At 41.5% G+C, this 26,362-nt stretch overlaps 4 protein-coding genes across 4 annotated transcripts in view; 2 read left to right on the top strand and 2 right to left on the bottom strand.

The window, feature by feature from the left end:
* Window positions 1-26,362, top strand: part of LOC137272861 (uncharacterized) — a 76,784-nt gene that overhangs the window by 26,145 nt on the left and 24,277 nt on the right. The window lies entirely within an intron of this gene.
* Window positions 1,054-3,389, bottom strand: LOC137274700 (probable cyclin-dependent serine/threonine-protein kinase DDB_G0292550). The gene is made up of 2 exons (XM_067808048.1): window positions 3,384-3,389; window positions 1,054-3,129 (listed from the first exon to the last, which is right to left on the bottom strand). The coding sequence occupies exons 1-2, from the start codon at window positions 3,387-3,389 to the stop codon at window positions 1,054-1,056; spliced, it is 2,082 nt and encodes a 693-aa protein (XP_067664149.1).
* On the top strand, window positions 9,822-11,926 carry LOC137272857 (PE-PGRS family protein PE_PGRS5-like). Its single transcript, XM_067805265.1, has one exon. It carries the CDS (start codon window positions 9,822-9,824, stop codon window positions 11,913-11,915), a length of 2,094 nt encoding a protein of 697 aa, XP_067661366.1. The 3' UTR covers window positions 11,916-11,926.
* On the bottom strand, window positions 17,615-19,747 carry LOC137274709 (probable serine/threonine-protein kinase clkA). The gene has a single exon (XM_067808059.1). It carries the CDS (start codon window positions 19,730-19,732, stop codon window positions 17,615-17,617), a length of 2,118 nt encoding a protein of 705 aa, XP_067664160.1. The 5' UTR covers window positions 19,733-19,747.

The raw sequence follows: 26,362 nt of genomic DNA on the forward strand, positions 1-26,362 counted from the left end.
GCCCCCTATGGTTCAAAGGCTTTGCCCAAATATGTACGATACAGAACATCGCTAAAATATGAAACCATATGAAACGGCAATGTGATTCGATGTCTGTTCATACACGAAAATCAGAATTCGTCGGACAGCTGTGATTGGATGATTTTGTATGAGATTTTTAGTTTTTGAATACACATCCTTGTAATAATTACAACTATTTATATCTTTTAACATTTTGTGCTGTCCTTCTTAAAGAGGAGTTTTATGCTGACTATGATCACCGGTATTTTCTAGCGCCTGAAATTTTGTGCGGAACTGGGGATGGTCTGTTTAGATTTCTGTGTTCGGAAATTTGGCTGGTTGTGGTTGTCATTTATATTTTTTATCGATACTTTTCAGGCCTTTGTATGCACACATAATTACTTAATAGCTCTTGGTGACATGGTTAATTTTCAAAAACATGTAAGGTTAGTATAGTAATGGGGAAAATATTTGTTATTGTGTAACCTGTACTATGATTGCAACACACCACTCTCATTAGAAGTCTCTCAGTAGCAACTATTCAGCTGTCTGAGAACCGAGTGTGGAACTATTGTCTGTGTATGACATGGGTTATTAGACGTGTGGAACCCCGTGGGTTTATGATATAACATGTGTGGTAATTTTTGCCCAGTAATGTATCTATAAATATACCTCTTTATGTAAGCTGAGTAAAACAGAAAATAGCATTTTAAAGAATTATTTATTCAGATAAGCAGGGCAACACATGGCTGGGAGATCTACACTCACTCCCTGAAAATAGTGAATGTCTCTCATCATAAAAGATGTACCACCAGAGACTAAAGGGTCGAAACACCTTAACTGGCAAACTGCAGAAGAAAAATAGCTTGATTTGGTCACCTCGAGATTGTAGTTCTTATGAAAATATTTCTTTAAGGTTTCATGGAAAATATATTTACAAAAGGAACGATAAACAGCGCACGTGTTTATGGAGAAGTAAGTAAACCGTATAAAATAGTAAAAAAGCATCCATTAACCCGGTGATCCCAATAAATCTATGGCTTATGTTTATGTTTAGTAATACTGGTAGCCGCTCTTAGCGCCGAAACCACCAGCAAGACCACGGCCAAATCCAACGCCGACGACGCCATTTCCGACTCCGAACCCTCCGACTCCCTTTCCGACACCGACTCCATGACCGACACCAACTCCATGACCGACACCAAAGCCGTTGTTGTAGGGGGTACCGTGTTGGACGGCGGCGGCGTGGCTGGTAGCAGCGCCGTGACCGTTAGAATGTGCACGGGCGTTGGAGCCATAGTTGTTGTGGGCGTAGTTGTTGAGGACGTTGGCGCGGGCAGCAGCAGCGTTGTTGTAGTCGTTGTATTTCGAAGCAGCGGCATTATTGCTATCTCCGGCAGCTTTAGCTCCGTCCTGACTGTAGTAGTTAGATTTCTTAGCAGCGTTGCCGTTGGCAGCCTGAGCGACGTCATTGTATTTGTAAGCATTATCGGCGTTGTTGGCGGCGTACCTGTCGTTGTTGTTGGCTGCTGCTTTGGCGGCGTCGTTGTAATACCTCTGAGCGTAGTTGTTGGCATTAGAGTGGGCAGCGTTAGCGTTCTGGGCAAAGTTATCCTTGTAGTCCTTCCTGTTGAAGTTGAGGCGTTCGTAGTTGCTACCGCCGGCGTTGTTCTGGTGGTGGAACTTCTTGACCAGATGATGTTTCTTGGCAGCATCATTGTAATTGCGTCTGTAGTTGTCCTTGGCATAGGCAGAGTTGGCATTGTCGGTGGCAGCAGCTTGGGCATTGTATAGGTTGGCAGCATCGGCACCGGCACGGTCGTATCCGTGTCTGTCGGATGCAGCAGCATCAACGTTGGATCTGTAGGCGTTGTTCTTGTCAGCAGCAGCACCGGATTTGTAGTAGTCGTTGCCTTGAGCGTTGTTGTAACCGTTCCTGTGGTAGGCAGCGCCGGCATTGTTTCTCTGGTAGTCATTCAGGTGAGATCCATATTTACCATTCCTGACATTGGCAGCATTGGCAGCGGAATCATAATGGTTGGCGTGTTGACCACGGGCGGCAATGTCGTACAGACCATGTCCGTTCTGACCGTACTGTTGACCATATTGCTGACCTTTGCCGTAACCGTTACCGTTACCGTAGTTGTTCCCGTAACCGTTTCCAATGCCTACGACGCCAGAGTATCCGCGTGTTCCGTAGACGCCGTGGTTGCCGTGGCCAGCGAGATCGCGTGCGGCTTGTGCAGCGGCGTTAGCGACGCTGTTTCTGTCGTAGACGGCGTTCTTCTTGGCGAAGTTGTCGTACTGATCTTTGGAAGCATCATGAGCGTTGTCGTAGTATTTGTTGCTTCCAGCAGCTTCGCTCAGCTTGGCAGCAGCGGCGTGGTTGGAAGCACCGTTGTTGGCAGCGTGGCTGTTTGCGGCACCGTATTTACCGTTTCCGTATTGCTTTGTTGCAGCTCCATATCCGTACCCATTGCCCTTCTGAGCGTGTGCGGCATCGGCGGCGTATTTCTTGTTGGCGTGGTCGCGGCTGGCGTAGTTGGAGGCTCCACTGTGATCACGGTAGTCGGCGAGGTTGTGAGCGCTGCTTGTGTCAAGTATTTCATAGTCGCCACCCTCGTTGGAGTTCTTGTTGTATTTCTTATCGAAGCCGTACTTGACGTCGGTGTTGAAAACATCACCCTTGTTGTAGTAGTTGTTGTTGGCGTGGTTATTGTAAGCAGCAGCTCTTGCGGCGTTGTCTTTCCTGGCGTAGTGGTTGGCGGCGGCGTCGTGGTAACCGGCTTTGTTGGCGTGTCCTGCGTCACCGTAAACGTTATTGGCGTGGGCGGCGGCCTTGTTTCCGTAGTAGTTGGAGGCAGCGTCTCCCTTGGCGCCGGCTTGATCAGCTGCTTTGTAGTAGTTGTTGCCGTGGCTGGCGTAGTTGTTGGCGGCTTTGTTGTAGTTGTTGGCGGCGTTGTCGTATGTGTTGTATTTCTGGTCAGTGTTGTGGGTAGCGTATTGTCCCTTCCCGTAGTTGTTCACACCGGCTGACAGGTGGCCGTTGTTGGCGGCAGCGCCATAATTGTCGAAGTAGTCGCATGTGGCAGCAACCACACAGATGGCGATGACGGCAATGGATAAACACTGAAAACAGCAAATCATCGGTATAAACACAGTTGCTTTAACTTTGAATATTTGTTTGAGTGGTTCTCAGAATCTGCAAGGATTTATTTCAAATTTCTATTTTCAGGCATCACCTTACAAAAGCCGCTCATGCGTATTTCGCCTTCGTTCAAAATAATCAACGTTTATAGTTTGGAGAGAGATACCTTTGATATGTATTTTGACACTGATTGAACTGTCGAAATAGGATGCAGGGTGTTTCAACTGCAACTTACCTTCATCTTGACTCCCACAGGTGTTTCTGTCTGGAGTTGAGATCCGAGTGTGGAGACTCACCGGCTGTGTCTGTCTTTTAAAGCACAAACGAATTCCCATTAAACTTCATGAGAAGCCTATGCGATACCTATGCGATCCGCTACGCGGGACACTCAAGGCTGTCCTCGTAAAGTTCTAATTATTCAGCAACAACATCACATGCCTTTGAATATGAGCTTTGGAATAGCGGATGACCCATTTCCTAATGAAATATAAATATTGACACCAAAAATACTCCTCGCCGGGAAAAAAAAAAAAATAAAATAAAATAAAAATTAAAAAAATAAAAAATAAATAAATAAATAAATAAGTATTAAAACGAAACACACTATAGAAATAAATAAAATGCAAATAAAAATTATAAAAATCATTAACTCCTCACTACCCGTCCCTCACTACTTCCTCTACTCCGACCCCAATATCTGTTTCTACACTTACGTCTACCTCTAATTCTGTCGCTGTCCCTCAACTTCTCTTCTACTTCTTCCTCTAACTCTAAACTCTACTTCTTCCTCTAACTCTAAACCTCATTTACTTCTACCTCATCCCCCAACGTCTCTGATTCTCCTGTTTAAACCAGATTGCATTTTTCCTTGTGTTTCATTTGGTAGGCGTTAGTAGAAAGAAACGATTCAGATTTGATACAATGGAAGCTGTCAAAACCGGCATCTTTCCAATCCGGCATGTTGTCTACACTGGTGTAAAATCTCAGTCCCGTCTGTGATTTGTACATTTATCATCATCTCTACCATCCGGCACATTGACAAAACCGGATTATTTCTTCAGTCCCAATGAGTGCCGGTTTAGACAACTTCCACTGTATGCTTTGTGTTACAACCGGAATAGGTACAATTAAGACAGTAACATGTCTGATGTCTGATGTCTGATGTAATGTGTTGTGTATATCACTTCTCCCTGTACAACCAAGCAGACATAGGCCAAATACGAGTGTAACTATCTGTGCAAACATGCAGTTTTATAACCAGTGGCTGTAGTACATCAATGTTGATTCGGCTTGTGTTTTCGGCTTGAGTTTTTCCTCAGAGGGGTTTGTGGTATCGTAACTAATTAGGGAGCCCGGGCGTATAATAAAATCGTGGGCGAAGTGTATTCTGGTGTTTTGTATGCTTTTCCTGAGGTACTTTGTATTATGATTTAAACAACTTTTACTGTTACTAGAGTCGGTTATAATTGGTGTATTTGCCTACATATTTCTGGACGGTTTATCTCAGCGGTTGTTCAACTGGCTATTGTTATGTTTATTTCCCTTTGGTGCATTCAGGGTACACAACTGCTTTGGATGATGAATGCCTTTCGCTTTGAAGGCAAATCTGATGCATGCACACCCGCAGGACTGAATAAACTCAATTAATGTTATCGTCAAAACCCTGATTCAAGACATCTGTCCGTGCAAAAGTGTCTACTTAAAGTATATACAGAGGGCCGAAGGGGTAGCCTAGTGCTCAAGCTTGGTTCGTCACGCAGAAGACCCGGGTTCGATCCCAACATGGGTACAACGTGTGAAGCCCATTTTTAGCTTCCATCATTGCTCTTTCACTCACTCAATTAAAATGGTTATTCTTGTAAACTGTATTAACGAAGTAGTTATGCATACACAATATCCCGATACACACACACACATACGCACACGCATACGCACACACACACACATTGGTAAATTGAAGCATCCTGACTTAAATACTGAATTTCAAAAGAAACGTCAACATCACAAATGTTTGGAAGTACACTGAATAAAACAAAAAAATGGGTGAAGTGGGGTGTTCGATGCTCAGATGATTACCCTCATCGGTTTGTGTGTTCGGACAATAACATAGTGACTGCTAATGCCTGCTACTGAAACGTCATTTCCCATGGCTCTGAAGTGACGTTACCAAATGGCGCAGTCTAACATAGTCTTATTTACATTATTCACAAAACAGGTCCAGTTACGAATAAAGAACATTTGTGAGTTCACTATGTGCTGCATTGCGCTGCCATACAAATCTAACGGACAAGGTGGTTTCCAAACTCAAGGAGTGCAAATCAAAGATGTTTCAATGTTTATGTTTATCACATTCTGACAGGTCATTTCACCAGTCGACATTAAATTTTTGTTAACACGTACCGGTCAAACGTTAGCTGCTAAATATAGTCTTGCATAATAATGTGCCTCCCTATCGCATACCAACATCGATGTTTGTAAAATAAACTCGAACGAATAAATTGTCTCATTTCGCCCAAGTACCCCAGCTGCATAATTTAGGTCGGCATAGCCGTTATTGGCTTAACACAAAAGAACTGTCACTGAATTATCCTTTCTTTCATGGCGAAGATGAATGCATGGCACGTTTTATGTTTAACAACTTCTTGTTGGTAATTCATTCTTTTATATATTTTGAATTATTTATTTTCAAAGAACAACGATAAGAAACGAACAAAAGAAGTTGTTGTCCATTAAATATATCATGTATACTTGTTCGTCCAACTTCTAAAGGCCTGCAGGGATTTCAACAGGAAGACTCTTTTTGACGAAGAGCTCATCATGTTGTGCCATGAATAAAACAGTGTTGACATACAAACACTATATACGTTGTTACAGTGCCACTGTTGAGTACATACATCACAAGGCGATTAGGTGCCTGACCCTGAGGGTACGGGTTCGAATCCCGGATGGGACTCAACCCAAGAAAGTACTAGAATTTGTACTTTACTGACAAAATGAAATCCCAAATATGACATGTGTTGCATTTGACCCTTTCTACATGGCATTGTGTAACCATACCTATTGAGATGCTTTAAGTGGATATTGGAATCACTGACACTTCAGGTTTGCTGAATACACATTGCCGACCGGTCATGCATTGATTTATTCTCAATTAGATATTCCACCGATTGGGATGACACCATCATGTCTGTTGCTCTCAGCTGCTGGGTGAAATATGTTAAGGAGGGTTCAGGTTTATTGTCTCAAGGCTTAAATGAAATGTTCAGCTGTAACACAGGCGAACGTATCGGTGTAAGGTCACTTGTTATTGATCTTATGTAGAAATAATGAAAACGGTGTACAATTGGTGGGTTACGGCCCGATTCATGCATATTCACTGCCTTGCAACAACATCAAACATCAAAGGATTTCAGCTCGACGCAAAAGTCTAACTCACGAGGGTACGCCAAGTGATTTTACTAATTAATAATATACGATTGAGTAAAGAATTTGGTGAGACTTTTAGATCTTTTATACGGTGTATAATAATGACACTCTTATATTTTAGAAGTAATACGAGAATTAAAACCTAGCACTTTAGAGGTATAGGATAAAAAAGGCCAAACTGGGTTTATTTGTTCTCAGTCAAACTATTTGATGAAGAATTGCATGTATATGTTAGCATATGGTTAAGTATGTTCGTGGTATATGATTTGACCGAGTTTGCATCAGGAATTAGTGACTGAATGAGTGAGTGAGGTTTTCGCCGTTTTAGCAATATTCCAGCGATATCAGAAATGGGCTTCACACACTGAACCCATTTGGGGTATCGAACCCGGATCTTCAGCTTGACGAACAGATGTTTTAATTGCTAGGTTACCCAATGTCACGAAAAACAAACGAACCGAGGGCTGGTTACAGATGAAATATGTAACATATAAGTTCTGATAGTAACCTTGAACATCAGTGACTTGAGTTATACGAGTACCTTCCTCGGATGAAACCCTACTGTTCGAACTCTATAAATCAGAAACCCATACTCCTGGACATGAACGAACATAAACCTGCACCATTTGTCAATATATCGATGGTGTAATCCGAAGATTTCACATAGGTCAATCCGTCTGTGTCAGGCAATTGTAATGCAACGAAACACAAGAAATTCATCCGTGAGCTATATCGTTGGGCATCAGTACACAAAGACGCACGCACACCCACCCTTCCACACTCCACACCCTATGCATGCACGCAAGCACGCACACACGCACGCACACACACTCACATGCTGAACCGCTAAAACGAATCGTCACCTTTCAAAACCAAATGCAACGGGTTTTTGTTACAAGGTGGTGTTTTTGTTGTGATTGTATATTTTTGCTATACACACGATGCTGACTTTTAAATGGTTACCACTTTTTGGTGATTTGTGTGATTCCCCAATTTGCTTTGAGAAAACTCTATATTTGTGTGTGTGTGTATGTCTCTCTCTCTCTGTGTCTGTGTGTCTGTGTGCCTGTGTGTGCACGTGTTAATGTCAGTGAGTAGTAGTATTGCACTGTATGGTTTGTTGACTACACATCATTCTGTATATTGTGACAGAATTCAGAAAATTCTTACAAACATGATGTGGTCAGTTCACTAAATTTTATTTACATGAGTTAGTACAGAGAGTGTATCTTTTGGTTAATGTCACAATGGTAATTTAGGTAATTTTAAGTATTTCTGACTTAAATACTGAATTCAAAAGGAAACGCAGAATATTACACGTTTGAGATAAAAAAATGTTTGGAATAAAACATGAAACAGTGTGAAGTGGTATGTTCGATGCTCAGATAATTATCCTCATCGACTGTATATTCGGATAATACCGGCGTGGCTGCTGTATCCGTTTATTGACACTGTATCCGTTTATTGACACTGTATCCGTTTATTGACACTGTATCCGTTTTAGATAAGTGCGTTTCTTTTGGAACTGGGTATATGACACGTACCACTGTTAGACTAGTTGCATCACGTAAGTCGATGCTGCTCATGATAATCTTCGACACACAAAATCCCATTTTGAGTTAAACAGTTATTCTCATCTCACATCTTATGGATGAAGACATATTTGTCAGGAAGCAATATAATAAGAGTATTTATTCGGCGCTGAGTTCAGACACACATGGTCAATGCTCAGAGCGCTGACAAATCAAAGTTCACATATACAAGGAAATACATGGATTTATGAAACGTAGCGTTGAAAGAAGTGTGTTATAAAAAGTTGTATGTTTACAGTCTGTTTTTGAAGAGTGGCATATAAGATGTGTGGATACAACTAGATATTAGTTTGTTTTAGTTTTCTTTTATAAAAAGGGTCATAACTGGGATTAATTTCTTCATGCAGGGAATACTGGCTATTGTACAATCCGACTTTATCATGAGTATATGTATCTCTTTATATCCGAAGAATATGGGAAGGGTAAAGTGACTTTCCTTTAATATTTACAAAATTATTTCATAGAAAGTACCTAAACCGAACATAATAAAAAGTCATAACAGACAATTCAAAACAAATGTGTACGGAAATGTGACAATGTCATATATGTTTGGGTAGAGTCGTGAACATTTCGTTGAATACCTGTAAAATGAATTTAGTCACAAATAACCAGAATACAGAATTAGAAGTATATTAATAACATAAATTCAAAAAGAGTACCAAAACATTAGTGACATGAGATCTAGATAATACGGTGTACTCTACCATATCGACAGTAATGATATACGAAGACAAACGGAAACTGTTAATATTCATTAGTAATCTGTCATTAAAGGCCGCTGTATATGAATATGTATACCGTGTCCCTCTATGATGCCCCTACCCCCGGGGTGAGTGAGGTAACGCGGCCATCTGCCCCCACCCGTCTCTCTAAGGCCTTGGTTTAATGACGGAGCTGCCACTGTTTGATTAAAGACGGTGGCGGTGATGTGATCCCTCATTATGGTCCAGTAAAACTTTACGACGATGAAGACGACGGTTTATAAGGTGTGCTGACACAGGGATACGGCAGATCAGTCGGCCCTTCAGCAGACACAGGCACAGACTCAATCAGGCAACAGTCAGAATGCAGGTGAGATACATTTACACCTTGAAGTAAATATCAGGACATGGCCGGATTAAAATACGTTTGTTTGCTTTGTGTTTGTATCAGGAAATGAAAGATATTTTGTCAAAAACGTTTGCAGTGCATGCCTTGGTTAGGACTTACAAAGAGATGATTTGATGTCGATAAGCTTCAGTGCCAGAAACGAAAAATGACTTGAAACTTCAAAATAAGAAACGGAAATTCATTATACATTGATAATGGTGTATTGTAGTGGGAAGCGAAATATGATAGACAAATGTTATTCAGCATTGCAATTCTTAAAAATAAAAACTCAAAATAAAAGCCGTAATCTATAAGATACGCGAACAAACCAGTCCTTGTATATGCTAGCGCTTACTGGACTAATAGTCAGAATAGGTCGGTCATGTTCGCGCCAGACAAGTGACATATATCCGCAACGCATTTTCAAAACCGAAGCTTGAGGGTCAAGCAAAATGTAAATAAACAGCCGCATAATTTGATCAACCACTGTTACAAACGTTCAATCATGTGTTTTTCAGTGTCTCCTCGTCGCCGTCGTTGCTGTGTGCGGCGTTGTCGTATCCAGCATGTCCTACAACAACAACTTTGGCGTTGCCAGACAGCTTGGCCACGTTGCCTCGGGTCTCAACGATTACGGCAAGGGACAATATGGAGACGCTGAGGGTCTTCGTCAATACGGAAGCTACAACAAAGCCGCTAATGCCTACAACAAAGCCGCCAACAACTACGCCGCCCGTGGTAACAACTACCACAAGGCTGCTGATCACGCCAGTGCAAAGGGAGACACCGCCTCCAACTACTACGGCCACAAGAACGCCGCTCACGCTGACAAAGCCTCCGGTGCTGCCGCTCTGGCCAACAAAGCCAACTACCACGATGCTGCTGCCACAAAGTACGCAAGGAAGGACGATGCCTCCAAAGCTGCTGCCAACAACGACTATGCCAACAACAACTATTACAGAAAGGGGAACGTCTACAACACCGGAGTCCACTACGGCTTCGACAAGAAGTATAACAAGAACGCCGATGAGGGCGGTGACTACGAAATTCTTGATGACAGCTCTTCCCACAACCTGGACGAATACCGTGACAAGAACGCGGCCTACAGTGCTGCCAACCGCGACCACGCCGCCAACAAATATGCTGCTGATCGCTCTCACGCTCTGAAAGACAGCAAGTACGGTAAGGACGCCAGCAAGGCTCAATACGGTGACGGCAAATATGGCTCTGCTGCAAGTCACGCTGCCAAGAACGGTGGTGCCAACCACGGCTACGACAGTAAACTTAACGAAGCTGCTGGAAGTGACAAATACTATGCCAACGCCCACGATGCTGCCGTCAACAAACATGACGAATTCGCCGGCAAGAACGCCTACTACAACAGAAGGAACGCTGCTAATGCAGCTGCACAGGCTGCCAAAAACATCGCCGGATATGGAGGTCTCGCCCATGGCGTCGCTGGTGGTGCTGGTGTTCTTGGTGTATCTGGAGGTCTTCTCGGCAAAGGAGTTGGATACGGTAAGGGCTACGGTAACCAGTACGGCCATGGATACAACAATGGCTACCTCGGACATGACGCACACAACAACAAGTACTACGATGCCGCCGCCCACGGTCAACACGCTAACTACTATGATGGTGCTGCCAATGCCGCCGTCGCCAAGAATGGAGGATACGGATCTAAACTGGGTGACTCCAGCCGAAGCAAGGCCGGTGCCGCCTATCACAGAGACGGCTACAACAACGCTCAGGCCAACGACTACTACAAGTCTGGAGCTGCTGCCGACAACAAGAACGCCTACAGATACAATAAGGACGGTGCCGCTGCTAACAACCATGGATTCAGTCACGCCGGTGCCGATGCTGCCAGTCTCTATGACACCAAAGCCGCTGCTCACGACAATGCCAAATCTGCCTACGCCAAGGACAACTACAGACGGAACTACAACGAGGGTGCCAAGAAACACCATCTGGTCAAGAAGTTCCACCATCATTCTAAGGCCGGCGGAAACAACTACGAGCGTCTCAACTACGACAAGAAGGACTACAGGGACAACTTCGGACAGAACGCCAATGCCGCACATGCCAACGCCAAGAAATTCTCTCAGAACCTGTACAAGAACGCTGCCAATGCCGCCGCCCATAATAACGACAAATATGCTGCCAACCACGCCAACAAAGCCTCCAACTACTACGATGCTGCTGATGCTGCCAACGGTAACGCCGCAAAGAAATCCAACTACTACAACAAAAACGCCGCTGCCTCTGCCGGTGCTGCCAACGCTGCTGGCAAATCATATTATGACAACCACAACAACGCCGCTGCTGCATATGCCAAGAATCTCAACGACTACGCCCACGACCAGTACGGCAACAACGGTCGCGCCTACAACGCCCACCATGCTGCTGCCAACCATGCTGGTGTTGCCCACAACACCCCCAGCTACGGTTACGGCGTCGGACACGGACTCGGAGGAGCTGGACGTGGAGTTGTCGGCCTTGGTACCGGCGTCAGTGGATACGGAAATGGTTTCGGCAGAGGAGTTCTCGGCCTTGGAAATGGCGTTGGTGGATTCCGTAACGGAGTTGCCGGCCTTGGTAAAGGTTTTAGCGTTGGTCAAAGCTATGGAGTTTATAACCAATATCCTTACTACGGGTAAACGGTCGTACTCGGATTTCAGTGTGAAAGACTTCGCTCTTGAAAGCGTAAATGATCGGCGTTTTGTGTTGTCAATATGTCATCTGTATCAGATCATGAAGTTGTCATTAAGTACTTCTTAAACGTGTGCTTGAGGCAGTTGTTGAAACGTACTTTAATAATTTTATCGTCTAACAAGCGATGTTTTACTAGATCCAGTTTAGGCGTATTAATCAAACACAGTCAATTGTAGACTTTAAATCTTTGGGTAAGATGCGTTACTTAAGGATCGTATGGGAGGAGTCTTTATTCGGTGATTTCTGTGAGTGAAATAGTTTCCTTTCCTTTTCCATTGATGTTTATGATAATTCAGAAGATAATGCATGCTCTTAGCTAAGGTTAATATCCATACTTTGATGACAACTACAGGTTCTTGTACATTACTTTGTGTAAGGTGTATGTTTTCATTTTTTACCCTTCTCCAATAAATACTTTCTTACCAGTAAAAATGAATGCTTTGTTATTTTTACTGGAAAAACATGTTACATAACATATTGTAGTTATTAGTTTCGACACAATAAGTAAAACTACTATGGTGTCACAGGGTTATTACATTCAATTACTTGTGTGATGAAGGTGGGTGGTTACTCAAGACCGACTATTGCGTTGCATATTCACAACAGTACGGCTTATTTCTGAAAAAAAAACATTTATAAATCTGAGTTATAACCGAATGTGTAAAAGCATTATTCTTCTATACATAACTGATTTACGGATCCGTCGACCGAAATTTGAAAACCAGGAATCACTCGTGTTATCCACTGAACTGTCACATAACAACCGTCTGGCATTATGGTTTCAGTTCCGTGAATTATTTTGTGCATGAAACGACTTAGAACTGACAAAGCAAGGAGGAATAGAGAAGACCTGTTAAGAAGTAGTTGGAAATGTACATTCGGCACTTTTTTTTGGCGGATTTGTTATTTATTATGGAAAGGGGTTTGTAACTTTGTTATTATTTTTTTATTTATATTGATATTGTTATATGCACTTCATTTACTCATACAGTGTACGACTAATTGGGATTTGAGGAACTGTTTTCTCAGATACTGAGGGTTGAAGGATAGCTAAATGTCGCAATTTTTCCGAATACTTTTAACGAATTTCTGGAAATTAAATGATACATCTATGTATTGCATGTGATCAGATTTCGATGTATTCCATATGATCAGACTACGATGTATTCCATGTGATCAGATTACGAATACATACTGAGTTATTGTACCGATTGTTTTATAACAGTTTTCTGAGCACATGCTTGGTTACATAGTTACATCGGTTTAGATCGGTTGCTCATATGGATACAACAGAAGAAACATGACTTACACGAAACCCCCTATAGGCGAGGAACCATAATTACATAACTATTAGAAATCTACACCAAAGCAGCTGCGTAGCACGATTTCAAATATTTATCAAAGTAAGCTTTTTCATAAATCATCATCAAACATTGACATCAAGTATGTTTCAAAAAGTGAGAGTATAATGCTTCATTAGAAGCACTCATCAAAATCAACATGCAAAAACCTTGAAATCCTAAAGTGCTTTAATCATTCACAAAAACAGAACTATCTTGATATGAAGTGTTTGTTAGCAACGTAGTCCAATGTTGGCTTCACGAGTTTGTTTTATTGATGATGCCAGGTGTTTATGAAATTGTGATCATATTCTGCCTTACCGGTGGTATCATTCAGAAACACAGAGTAGGACCATATTGTAAAGGACAGATAAGGAATAGTATCAGGCATAATTTTGGTCTAAATTGGTATTGTGGTCTGCAAGTTAGTCCCCTCAACGTGTGGACAGTTGCAATGATTCCTTGAACGTTGTAGTTAGGATACATGCGTTTGAATCGCGTGCGATCCTTAGATCGGTGCATGATATCAGCGAGATTTTGTTAACATTGGAATTCTGTTGCAGTGTTAATTCCTTGTTGTCATCGCGATTCCACTCTCTCGCAATACACCCTAGATCAGACAGCATTAATAAGAAAAAAATAACGTTTAATGGTTTGACATTTACGTAATATGAAACGGTTCTATGCGTAGATGACCAGTATCTCAAACATGGTGACGGGGTGGTTAAGGGGTTGCCTGGCCACAATAGGTACTGTATGTGATGTCAACCATACGTTTCCTTGGTCTAGGGGATTGGGCACTTACCCAGAGAGATTAGAGTGCTTGTTTCGATCCTTGGTTTTCTGACACTAAAAGAAGGATGTAAAGTGATTGTACTTACTGTTACTCTATCAAAAGTTTGGAACTTGGGTGGCAAAAAAGAGCCAGTCAGAATAATGTGTCTGAGCGTTGAATATATGCTAAACTAACGTATGGCCTTGTTATCTCTATCAGCAAAAGACACACACACACACACACACACACACACACACACACACACACACACACACACACACACACACACACACACACACACACACACACACACACACACACACACACACACACACACACACACACACACACACACACACACACACGATCACATGTAGTCCGTCCATAAATGAAATAGACTTGAATGCGAGTTTAACCCCATTTCAATCAACTTATCCCCTGCTGGAATGCTTCCAAAAGCGGCACAAAACTATACTCATTTACTATAACTTAGTTTCTGCTTCATCGATATTTTGAGATGGTTTTACATTTCAGGTTCACAATCTGGGAATGTTTGGTCTCCTGAAGCGTGCAATTTTTTGTTTAATATTTAAACATTTTACTGTTACATTATTTCATTAGAATGGTATGGATTATGGTATGCTTCTTCATATTTGACCTGGCACTAAAAACTTGCCACATGTTTAAACGTACCGATGAATTTCATTTAAACAGAAGAGTAAATCGAATAAAGTACAAGTAATATAGAGAAACCTGATGATTTTATTTTGCCACTTGAACATTTAAATCTAAGAATTCTATTCAGCTTAGGAAAAAAGTTGTTTAACAAACGATTATTGTTTCAGTTCGCTTTATTTGTTTGTATTACAAGGGGGTATGCACAGTAAATGAAACAACGAGGACAAGTAGGGTTGGTTTAAGTTAACGTTCATCATAATCCCCAGAGGCATTAGTTTCACTGTTCCAACTACAGCGCTTACTCCCTTGTAACACGAACCGTTAAAGAACGATTTGAATCCATGATCGTTTGCTAAACAAGTTCTAACCTAAGGTGAATATAATTCCTAGACTTAAATTTTCTATTGGCAAGGTTAAATTATGAGAATTGCGCAATCTTAGCCTCACTTTATTTGGTTTACTTGTTTGCTTAAAGTGTAATTCACCGATACGTGTTCACTGCAAACAGACTATACTCTTAACTTAAAATTACTTTTCAAAACAGAACATCGAAAAATTATTGTTTGCATTTTCATAACCCCATATTTTCCTTACGTTCGTCCAGCAGTTGACTTTCAAACGATCAAAGTTTTCCTCTCCTTTTTACGACTGATCGTGTAGATCATTTGTGACCAATCATCACAAATGGGCTCTTTAACTCGTGGACAGAGGTTGTTTTTTTAGAAGAAGCTACGTTTGCTGTGTATGTGTAATATACTTGGTACAGTTGCTGTTATGACAGTTAGAAGTAATATACAGTATGATTCAACGCCAACGGTTGCACTAAACAAATTTTCACATTCTCGTTCACTTTGACTCAAAATGCAGAACAGGAATAATTTTATATTTTAGGAAGTCTTTCTTCCACATGCAACTGGCTGTTGTGTTTGGGAGTTTGAATCGGACATGGTGTGGTGTGTTTCAACACCTTTGTCTTTCGCTGTGTTTGACAATGTTTCATTTCACTCAAACTCAACGAATATTGAATCAGTTCATTCTAACATGTCATCTAAAGTGCCGAGGGCTCGTAAAGGGACACAAAAAGTTGCTTTTACCTTAGAGTATAAATGACCTCACCATGTTTAGGTTTACATATGACTGTCAAATGTTTAGGTTTACATATGACTATCAAATGTTTAGGTTTACACATGACTATCAAATGCTTAGGTTTACATATGGCTATCAAATGTTTAGGTTTACATATGGCTATCAAATGTTTAGTTTACATATGACTGTCAAATGTTTAGGTTTACATATGACTATCAAATGTTAGGGTGTTGCCACATGGTTTGTTTGTAGGATATATCACTGCTTCCGACTTGTTAAGTTGTAATGCACTTTAAATCATGCAAGATTATGATCAGTTAAAAATGTTCACCATGTTAGCACCTTAATGATGAGACCTGTGTCATGCAGACAATGTCTTATTCTCATTTTCTGGGGTAATATTTTGCTTAGTGTCAACATTCAGATTTGGGGCCCGTGAATTCTTTTATGAGCTGGTACCTTTCAGGCATAGCTAGTCCGACTGGCTAGCAAAATTCGGAAACTGTTTCGAACACTGGTCACCTGATTAATGGAGCAATGAGTAGCTTTGAAACGTCGTTAAAAATGATAAAAAAGTTGGAATCCATAACAAATCGCGTCACGTGTTCAACTTTAAGAAAGTCCATCGATCACTAGGAATAAATGATAATTGTCGAGAAACTGATAACAATTCCTATGGATAATATATCGACATATCGGGTTAAGTCTAACTGACTTCACCCGTGAAGGTCCCGGGGTAGAATAGGCCTTCAGCAACCCATGCTTGCCATAAAAGACGACTTTGCTTGTCGTAAGAGGCGACTGACGGGATCGGGTGGTCAGGCTCGCTGACTTGGTTGACACATGTCATCGGTTCCCAATTGCGCAGATCGATGCTCGTGTTGTTGGTCACTGGACTGTCTGGTCCAGACTTGATTATTTACAGACCTCCGCCATATAGCTGGAGTATTGCTGAGTGCGGCGGAAAACTAAACTCGCTCACTCACTCACTCTAACTGGCTTGATATACGTAGCACCGGATCCGTTCTATAAAGCGATGGTCTTCTGTTCCTTAACCTACTAATGTTGACTATTGTAGCACCAGGATCGTGTTGACCAAGGCACTGACGTATATCATAACTGCGCACATTTCGCCTAACGTCATAAGGACAAACTTTATGGATGAACGTCTTTATTCAGGTGACGCGATGTTTCGATTCGGATTCTTGAATACAGAATTTGTTCATCCAATATAGTTCGTCCTTACCTGACTCTCCAACTGCTCGAAATGCTACCTGAGGACGTTAATGGCCTAGTTTCCTGTTATGTTGTGTTTATGCCAATCCGTTAGATAAAACACAAGAGAACATTTTCCACACAAGGTTGTTTATTTGTTTAGGACAAAGGTCAGAATCATAGCAAGACAACAATGTATTCTTTACAGAGAAAACGAATATATGTTAGAATGTCCACATAAACAATTTCTTGAATTTGATATTTTAAAACAGATTGTTGAGTCATATCAGTATTCTCTTTTTTCGTTATGAATATATAATCAGTTATGTAATATGCTCTTCTTAGATTAAGGCTTTTGCCACATACGTTTTAATTAGGGCAAGTGACAATACTTGCATGTTACATATGGCCACTTGTCCAGCGGATTTAGTTGCACTCGTCATAACACATAACACATACGGATACGACATACGGAACACACACACACATATATCAGGTAGAAATCATTCAAACGTAAAAACCTTGCACACTGCACATTGTCGCCATGTTTCTAGTAATAGGGGTAGTGTCCCATACCAATGTTCACACCAAACCCCCCTACAGCACCAAATCCCTTTCCCAGACTAGAAACTGCCTTTATAACGCCTTTGTTGGAGCTACCGACGCGGTTTCCAAGGCCGAGAACTCCTTTACCCACACCGATCCCATTACCGAAGCCACGAACGCTGTGACGAAGGCCGACAATTCCATGTCCAGCTCCTCCGAGTCCGTGTCCGACGCCGTAAACGTAGTTGGGGGTGTCGTGGGTAGCATCGGCATGGTGGGCAGCACTACCGTGAGCGGCGTTGTAGGCGCGGCCGTTGTTGCCGTACTGGTTGTGGGCGTAGTCGTTGAGATTCTTGGCATATGCAGCAGCGGCGTTGTTGTGGTTGTCATAATATGATTTGCCAGCAGCGTTGGCAGCACCAGCAGAGGCAGCGGCGTTTTTGTTGTAGTAATTGGATTTCTTTGCGGCGTTTCCGTTGGCTGCATCAGCAGCATCATAGTAGTTGGAGGCTTTGTTGGCGTGGTTGGCAGCATATTTGTCGTTATTATGGGCGGCGGCATTGGCAGCGTTCTTGTACAGGTTCTGAGAGAATTTCTTGGCGTTGGCATGTGCGGCATTGGCGTTCTGTCCGAAGTTGTCCCTGTAGTCCTTCTTGTCGTAGTTGAGACGCTCGTAGTTGTTTCCGCCGGCCTTAGAATGATGGTGGAACTTCTTGACCAGATGGTGTTTCTTGGCACCCTCGTTGTAGTTCCGTCTGTAGTTGTCCTTGGCGTAGGCAGATTTGGCATTGTCGTGAGCAGCGGCTTTGGTGTCATAGAGACTGGCAGCATCGGCACCGGCGTGACTGAATCCATGGTTGTTAGCAGCGGCACCGTCCTTATTGTATCTGTAGGCGTTCTTGTTGTCGGCAGCAGCTCCAGACTTGTAGTAGTCGTTGGCCTGAGCGTTGTTGTAGCCGTCTCTGTGATAGGCGGCACCGGCCTTGCTTCGGCTGGAGTCACCCAGTTTAGATCCGTATCCTCCATTCTTGGCGACGGCGGCATTGGCAGCACCATCATAGTAGTTAGCGTGTTGACCGTGGGCGGCGGCATCGTAGTACTTGTTGTTGTGTGCGTCATGTCCGAGGTAGCCATTGTTGTATCCATGGCCGTACTGGTTACCGTAGCCCTTACCGTATCCAACTCCTTTGCCGAGAAGACCTCCAGATACACCAAGAACACCAGCACCACCAGCGACGCCATGGGCGAGACCTCCATATCCGGCGATGTTTTTGGCAGCCTGTGCAGCTGCATTAGCAGCGTTCCTTCTGTTGTAGTAGGCGTTCTTGCCGGCGAATTCGTCATGTTTGTTGGCGGCAGCATCGTGGGCGTTGGCATAGTATTTGTCGCTTCCAGCAGCTTCGTTAAGTTTACTGTCATAGCCGTGTTTGGCACCACCGTTCTTGGCAGCGTGACTAGCAGCAGAGCCATATTTACCGTCTCCGTATTGAGCCTTGCTGGCGTCCTTACCGTACTTGCTGTCTTTCAGAGCGTGAGAGCGATCAGCAGCATATTTGTTGGCGGCGTGGTCGCGGTTGGCAGCACTGTAGGCCGCGTTCTTATCACGGTATTCGTCCAGGTTGTGGGAAGAGCTGTCATCAAGAATTTCGTAGTCACCGCCCTCATCGGCGTTTTTGTTATACTTCTTGTCGAAGCCGTAGTGCACACCGGTGTTGTAGACGTTCCCCTTTCTGTAATAGTTGTTGTTGGCGTAGTCGTTGTTGGCAGCAGCTTTTGAGGCATCGTCCTTCCTTGTGTACTTTGTGGCAGCAGCATCATGGTAGTTGGCTTTGTTGGCCAGAGCGGCAGCACCGGAGGCTTTGTCAGCGTGAGCGGCGTTCTTGTGGCCGTAGTAGTTGGAGGCGGTGTCTCCCTTTGCGATGGTATGATCAGCAGCCTTGTGGTAGTTGTTACCACGGGCGGCGTAGTTGTCGGCGGCTTTGTTGTAGGCATTAGCGGCTTTGTTGTAGCTTCCGTATTGACGAAGACCCTCAGCGCCTCCATATTGTCCTTTGCCGTAATCGTTGAGACCCGAGGCAACGTGGCCAAGCTGTGCGACAGCTCCAAAGTTGTTGTAGGACATGCTGGATACGGCAACGCCGCACACAGCGACGACGGCGACGAGGAGACACTGAAAAAGACACAATATGTTGATCACTGCAGATCTAACAATGTTGTATTTTCAATACCTTCAACGACAGAAAGTTTCATCTTCAGAAGCTTGAAACTTATTCGATTCCAAATTTCGATATGACACACGTGTGAGGCCCTTCATAGATGTCCCCAACTTCAGGTTGTTGATTTCTTGTAAAGGATATAACCAATTGCAAGCTTATATGTAGAACGGGCATGTACGGGCATAGAGTATGTCTATTTTCACAAATTATAGAAGCTGAAGATGAATGGCAGTTATCAACATGCATATATCAATCACACATGTCAGGAATTAAATACGATAGCTATTCAGTGGCTAATATATATGCCGTGCCCACAAGCCTGTTCACCCACAAGAGATATACCAGAAATATTGTTCTCTTTCGAGTGTGGAAGTTTGAAGTGTGTCTATGATATACCTAAAAACTATCCATTAATGGAACACACCAGTCATTTTCAAATCAGAATTAACTGCACACTTTTTAAATACGGAAACGAAAAGAAAAACAAAGCGAATGGGTCAGAGTTACCCACCCTTGGTTTGCACTTGAATCATCAACCACAATGAACGACAGAGATCGATTCCTGACTCAACCCTTACATTATAGGAAGGTGTCAACTAAAAGCCTATGCACGAGACAGGTGAAACCAGAATGTATTTTTGGTGAATCGTGTCTAACTCCTTACAGTATGCAAAGTTATTACGTGAAAAATATTCTATTCACACAGATGGCACTGAAAAATACATCATAACTCTTTCCTTACAAACTATTTACACGAAGGTATTACCAGAATAATATTGCATTGACACATAAAGGAGCAGAAAAGTTATAGTCTCATAGCATATTTAGTATTCTTACAATCTTTCAAGGTATTAACTTTATAGGAATCGCATAAGAGAAGATACAAGATCAATAGCAGTAGAACAGCTTGTAACCAGGAACTCGTACCTTCATGCTGATGGAGCAAGTGTTGTGCCTGGACTCTGTGCTGCCAGACTTATATCCTTCGTAGTCAAAGTCGTAAAGTTTAACTGTAGTTTAACGAGGGGTCATATCGTCGTTAAAGAGACAATGGCAGTCCCGTCATGAAATCAACTTCAATGAAAGGGGTTTGAGTCAGACAATAGTGTTACCTCACACGCAGCGGGGGAGGGGCATTAGCGAGAGCAGATCTGATGAAAACTTTATTTCATCAGGTCGAGAAAGTCGGAATGTGGTTATGAAGCACAAAAGTATTGAATATATTACAGGTTTGTTGAATTCAACTTGAAATGGCTTTAGTCAGATATGCTTCTCGAGATGCTAAACTTATTAACTTCAGCCTTTGATGGAGTGTTGGATACATGTTACCAACTGCAGAAAGTGTCGTTATATAAACACCCTTTGACCAACAAGTACCATAATTGATCATTGTAGTAAATGAGTAAATGTTCGTCGTAAACAATTTACGAATAAACACTAGTCCTCACTTTAAGCCTGGTCGTTGCAATTAGTCATGAGTGAGAAAATCACTTAATCCTTTAGCCGTACCTTTATACGCTGATGTGTGATATTTTTGTTACATCTTGCTGACGGTTCTTTGTTTCAAATTCACCGTGAATAACATTTAATATAAGCCAATAGGTTTATAATAATTACTAGTCAACCATATATGTTTTTCTGATTGCTTAAGTCAGATTAATATGTCTCTGTGAATCTGACTGGGATGAAGACGTGTAAATGGAAAGACAGAGTTGTGTTGTGTTTCAGTGATCAAATCTGAAGAAAATACACATCACAGCTTTCTCGATCAAGTGTCAAATCTAGATACAGGAAAGTGAACTCTCAAGTAAATATGAAGTTATTCTTTCGGGAAATAATGTGCGCATATGTTATTTTCCCTCACTCACATATATCTGTATACGGGTAAACTGCATGGCCGGTCGTTGTTGGCACCGTATTTTTACACTGTGACATAAAATTTCGCCTTTTGATCGTGAGGTCAAATCCATGTATGCCCAGAATTCATTTGTCTGTACATTATTTGTGATCGGGGTTCAGTAAAGTGTGTGTAATAAACTTTATATAATCACTTGAAATCTTTTGCATTATTCCGACTACATATCACAAACATGGTACACCCAATCACAATCAGGCGCTCCCTCAGACATATTTATATACATGCATATATTTACAATTTGTACATCAAATGACAGATGACGAGATGGAGAGAAATGTAGAAATCGTTTTGCTTTCTTCGTTCTCATGCATATTTCGTTCATATGATTACAGCTAGTTCAGCTTGACCTGAGCTATTTCACAAATGCATGACCCGGGAAGTCAAATGGCATAAACTGCAGGTCGAGTGAACGTCATTAAAAAGGGGAGCAGGGAATGTTTTTGTGTTGCGTTCGTGCGAGACATACATACATCGGAAACATGAACTATCTGTAGCTTCTTTTTAAAAGAAATTTAGGACATTGCTGACGATTTCTCGTCACTCAGATGCAACGTTATCTCGGCTGTTCTGACACGTTAATAATCAACAGACAAAGGTGCACCCCTACACAATAATAGACACAACCAGCTGTGACACGGTCACACAATGCATTAGTATACACTTGATCAGGTCAAACAGAATAAGGTGTTGGTGAAGAAATTTCATCATACTGGCTGTATATATTTTAGTGGGATAGTTCGTTTAGAGATATTGAATAAATGAATAGTATTATGCAATGAACGATTTACATGGATTTTCGGTACCTTTTCCAAATAAATAATGTTGTAATTCAATTTTATTCAGTATGATGTGTTGTGCATTTATCAGTTATGACTACGCATTAATCTGGAATGTTTAATACGTATTTCTTTGTTAAATGGGTAATGGATTTCACAGTTAAGGATGGTTTAGGAATAAACACCTCCTTGTACATGCATACAATATACGCATGACCAAGTTCTAAGGTTGTGTGTTGCGTTTGTCCCGACAGAATGAGGTGATATCTTTGAGGTATGGATGTGTCATTGTTATAGACTATATGAAACAGACACGATTTTCTCCTGCGCTTCGTGAGGAGCACCACCAAGTTTCCAAGCATAAATTATTAACGCAAGTATACAGTGAGTTACAGATATTGCTGCCCTTAATCTGAGTAATGTCAAACTGTTTTTGGTATAAACATCTCAAACCTCACGTCAAGATATGATCTAATAAACAAAGGACTAGTACAACAACGGAGAGAAAACGTGATTGAGGCATCTTGATGCAATTAGACCTCTCATGATGACGAACTAAGAACTTTAGTCATTCAAGCTGTGTGCGTGTTTATGATTTATTCATAACTTTGTCTAATATATTTAATTATTGCTGTGATATTTAAAAGTAATTCAGAAAGATGTACATCTGGTTTCTGGATGGATAGCTATTGCATACTATGTTATCTAATCAAAATAACATATTTGATTTTTATGTAACAGTTTTATTATTCAATGAAATGTCCATGTTTCGTAGAACCAACTCAATAAGTGGAGTCCCTGGTCTCATTTCTTAGACAATAGCAATATAAGTACACAGTATTGACAAACTAGGTGCATCCAACCATTAATTGTGCTGTTTTATGGGTTCTGCGTTTTGGGAGGACAGCCTTAGGTTGTGTTCAGACCACTATGGCTGGACATAAACGTAAGTTTTTCTCCTTGTATGACTCATATTGAGTGCAGTGTAATGATTGTATCAATAGATGAATAACCTAACTGGACTTCTCTTGTTGCTGTATACAAACACTAGTATTCTGAGCACTGAACCCGAACATCCCGTCTTCACACAGACAGGGGCGGCGGTTTAATCGGTCACTTGTTATGCCGAAGACATGGGTTCGATTCTCCTCATGACTACCATGTCTGAAGCCCATATCTAGTGTCCCACGCGATATTGGATATTTCTAAATGCGGCGTAAAACTAAACTCACTCTGACTGCCGGCTTTTTAGGGCGCTTGCTTAATTATACACGTGTAGATATGCTGCCACCGTATATACACTGTATACAAACTAATATACCAGATAAAAAAACTAATTTTCTAGATAAAAAACTCATGCAATATCTTTGCAGCATATCTTTGCCCCCAAACTGACTTTGTCGCTTGCTATCCGTGTAAGATCAGGTGAGTCATAACAAAGCGCTGGGCTGTGACTAAGACACAAGGTTGACCTAATCTATCCCGTAGTAAATGAGATCTGCATGTGTTACAAATGCGGATTTAACTTGTTATGTCTTTGAAAAGAAAATGTAAAATGGATACAGCCATTCAGAATGTTCAGGTAACATGGAAACATTTTGAAGAAAACGCTTGGATGTAAAAGATATTTAATAGTTTCACAATTACTTTTGCCACGTATACGTTTAATTTCTCTACAGAGCACTGTAGGTACCACATGGATAACTATTCTCAGTCTTCCTTGTATTACTGTGACATGAGTTTCCCAAATAAAAATGAACTTAGGGATTTAAAATATAACACAGCTAACAATATAACAATATTTTTGTCAAATACGGACAAAATGTTAATAAAAACAATTAATTTCATGTATTTTAACCTGCTATTACCCTCGTTGTCTCACGTGCACACAGACGTTTTATAGAATGGCCGTCGGAAAATATTGTATTTATCATGGGGGGATAATGCCTATTTTTATTATAGCCATCAATATCACATCACTAGTTCTGTTTCCCCTGTGAATTAATGCATGCCATTGGTATATTTACTGGTTTTTAAAACTATCAGAGGACTAATAGTTTTCTCAATTTGTATTGAGTGTTTTCAGATAATTTGTAAAAGCTTGAAAACATTTGAACAACAATACTCCTAGTATATTCTCATTGAATTATGAATATTTAATGAGTGAGGTAATTTCTGCAATTTGAATTTACATATGCTCATATACTTTTGTTTGTCGTTATTCGGTTCTGGTGCTCTGGTTCTGTCTTCTGACACGTTCCCCATTCTGCTCTCGCACACAGTTCAGTGAGAGTCTTCGCGTGTTAAGTCGGTCTGCAAAATCGTAGACTCTTCCTGCTGACTTTTCATGAGGATAGCTTCAGTTGTAATAAAACCATTAATGCATACCCGAATGTGGTTGCACTGAGGCCCACACAGTTTAACCGTGTTCAGTTTAAACAGCCCTCAATATATGCAGTTAATAGACCGTCCGTGAAGCGACGGTGAAGGTTGTGTGTCTTTAGTTGAAGATATGTTCTAGTAACCTAGGCATGATAAGTAAATTATGGACCCGTGAAGAGACGGGTTAGAATTGGTCTTCAGCAACCCATGCTTGTCGTAAGAGGCGACTGACGAAACCGGGTGGTCAGGCACGCTGATTTGATTGACACATGTATTCGTGCTCCAAATGTATACAATCCAGTGATCAACATCATGAGCATGGGTTGATACTCATAATGTTGATCACTGGATTGTCTGGTCCAGACTCGATTATTTACAGACCGCCGCCATATAGCTTCAATATTGCTGTGTGCAGCGTTAAGCAACAAACCAAGCAACGTATTAACTCAGCCTTTCAATAATAAGGTATCTGTAACATCAGCAGAACAAAACTCAGCTTTACATAGAAACGTCTCGGATGTAAACATCTGAGTAGTGTGTATTTAGTTGAGCGCATTGAACAACTCAACAACAAGTTGAGCCGAAACCAGTGTGTCAGTGTGTCGCATACATCACCTCTGACCATTCTGTAGTAGGGTATATGTATTATTAATGTTTAGAAAATCCCCAGTTTCGCGACTATTTTGAAAGTACGTTCAACAATGACTTTTCCATATTGCGATAGAAATCTTCACATGTGTGAAAATTACTGATTGAGAAGTGAAATATGTAACTCTGTACTTTATCTGTGGCTTACGAATTGATGGCATAATGCAGTAAACGATTTGTGGATCAAACTCCTGTATCATGGGACGAATGAGGGGGAATGACGTAAATTATAGATAGTCTTAAGTATCTTAAGTATCAGACATATCATTTTGCCAACTTCAGAAAAGTAGAAAGCAAAAAACACTCAACACTCAACACTCAACACTTAACTTAAAAACTGGATGGAATCAGAACCTGCAGCCATTTATTTTATGGTCCTTCATGATACCAGTCGTGTTGTGGAGCCCTGGGGAGACCCGGAAGACCAACAGGGACCTGCGGGGGAGTGTTGTAGTCGACCTTTATATTTCTTATCACCTATTATTCAGTTTGGTTTATTTGTGTATTTTCATTTCAACATTGTATTTCATTTTCAGTCCTAGTGGTACGTATACAAGTGCCTGTGAATATATTTGCACATTATATTTCAGTGAATGTTATACTACTAAACCAAACTTGACTTCATACTTAAATATTCGACATTTTAGTTCTCGAAATGGTAATATTATGGGGATGTTGTGTTCGAGTGATGTTCAGGCTGTGATGCGATGGGTCATGTCACTGTTTAAGTGTACAGGTGTACACCGGAATGTGTATTTCGATCAGGAATTAAACATAATTAAGTCTTGCTCCAAGGCTGCACTGAGTGATAA

Source organism: Haliotis asinina, chromosome 2, assembly GCF_037392515.1.
Source record: "Haliotis asinina isolate JCU_RB_2024 chromosome 2, JCU_Hal_asi_v2, whole genome shotgun sequence".
Lineage (NCBI taxonomy): Eukaryota > Metazoa > Mollusca > Gastropoda > Lepetellida > Haliotidae > Haliotis > Haliotis asinina.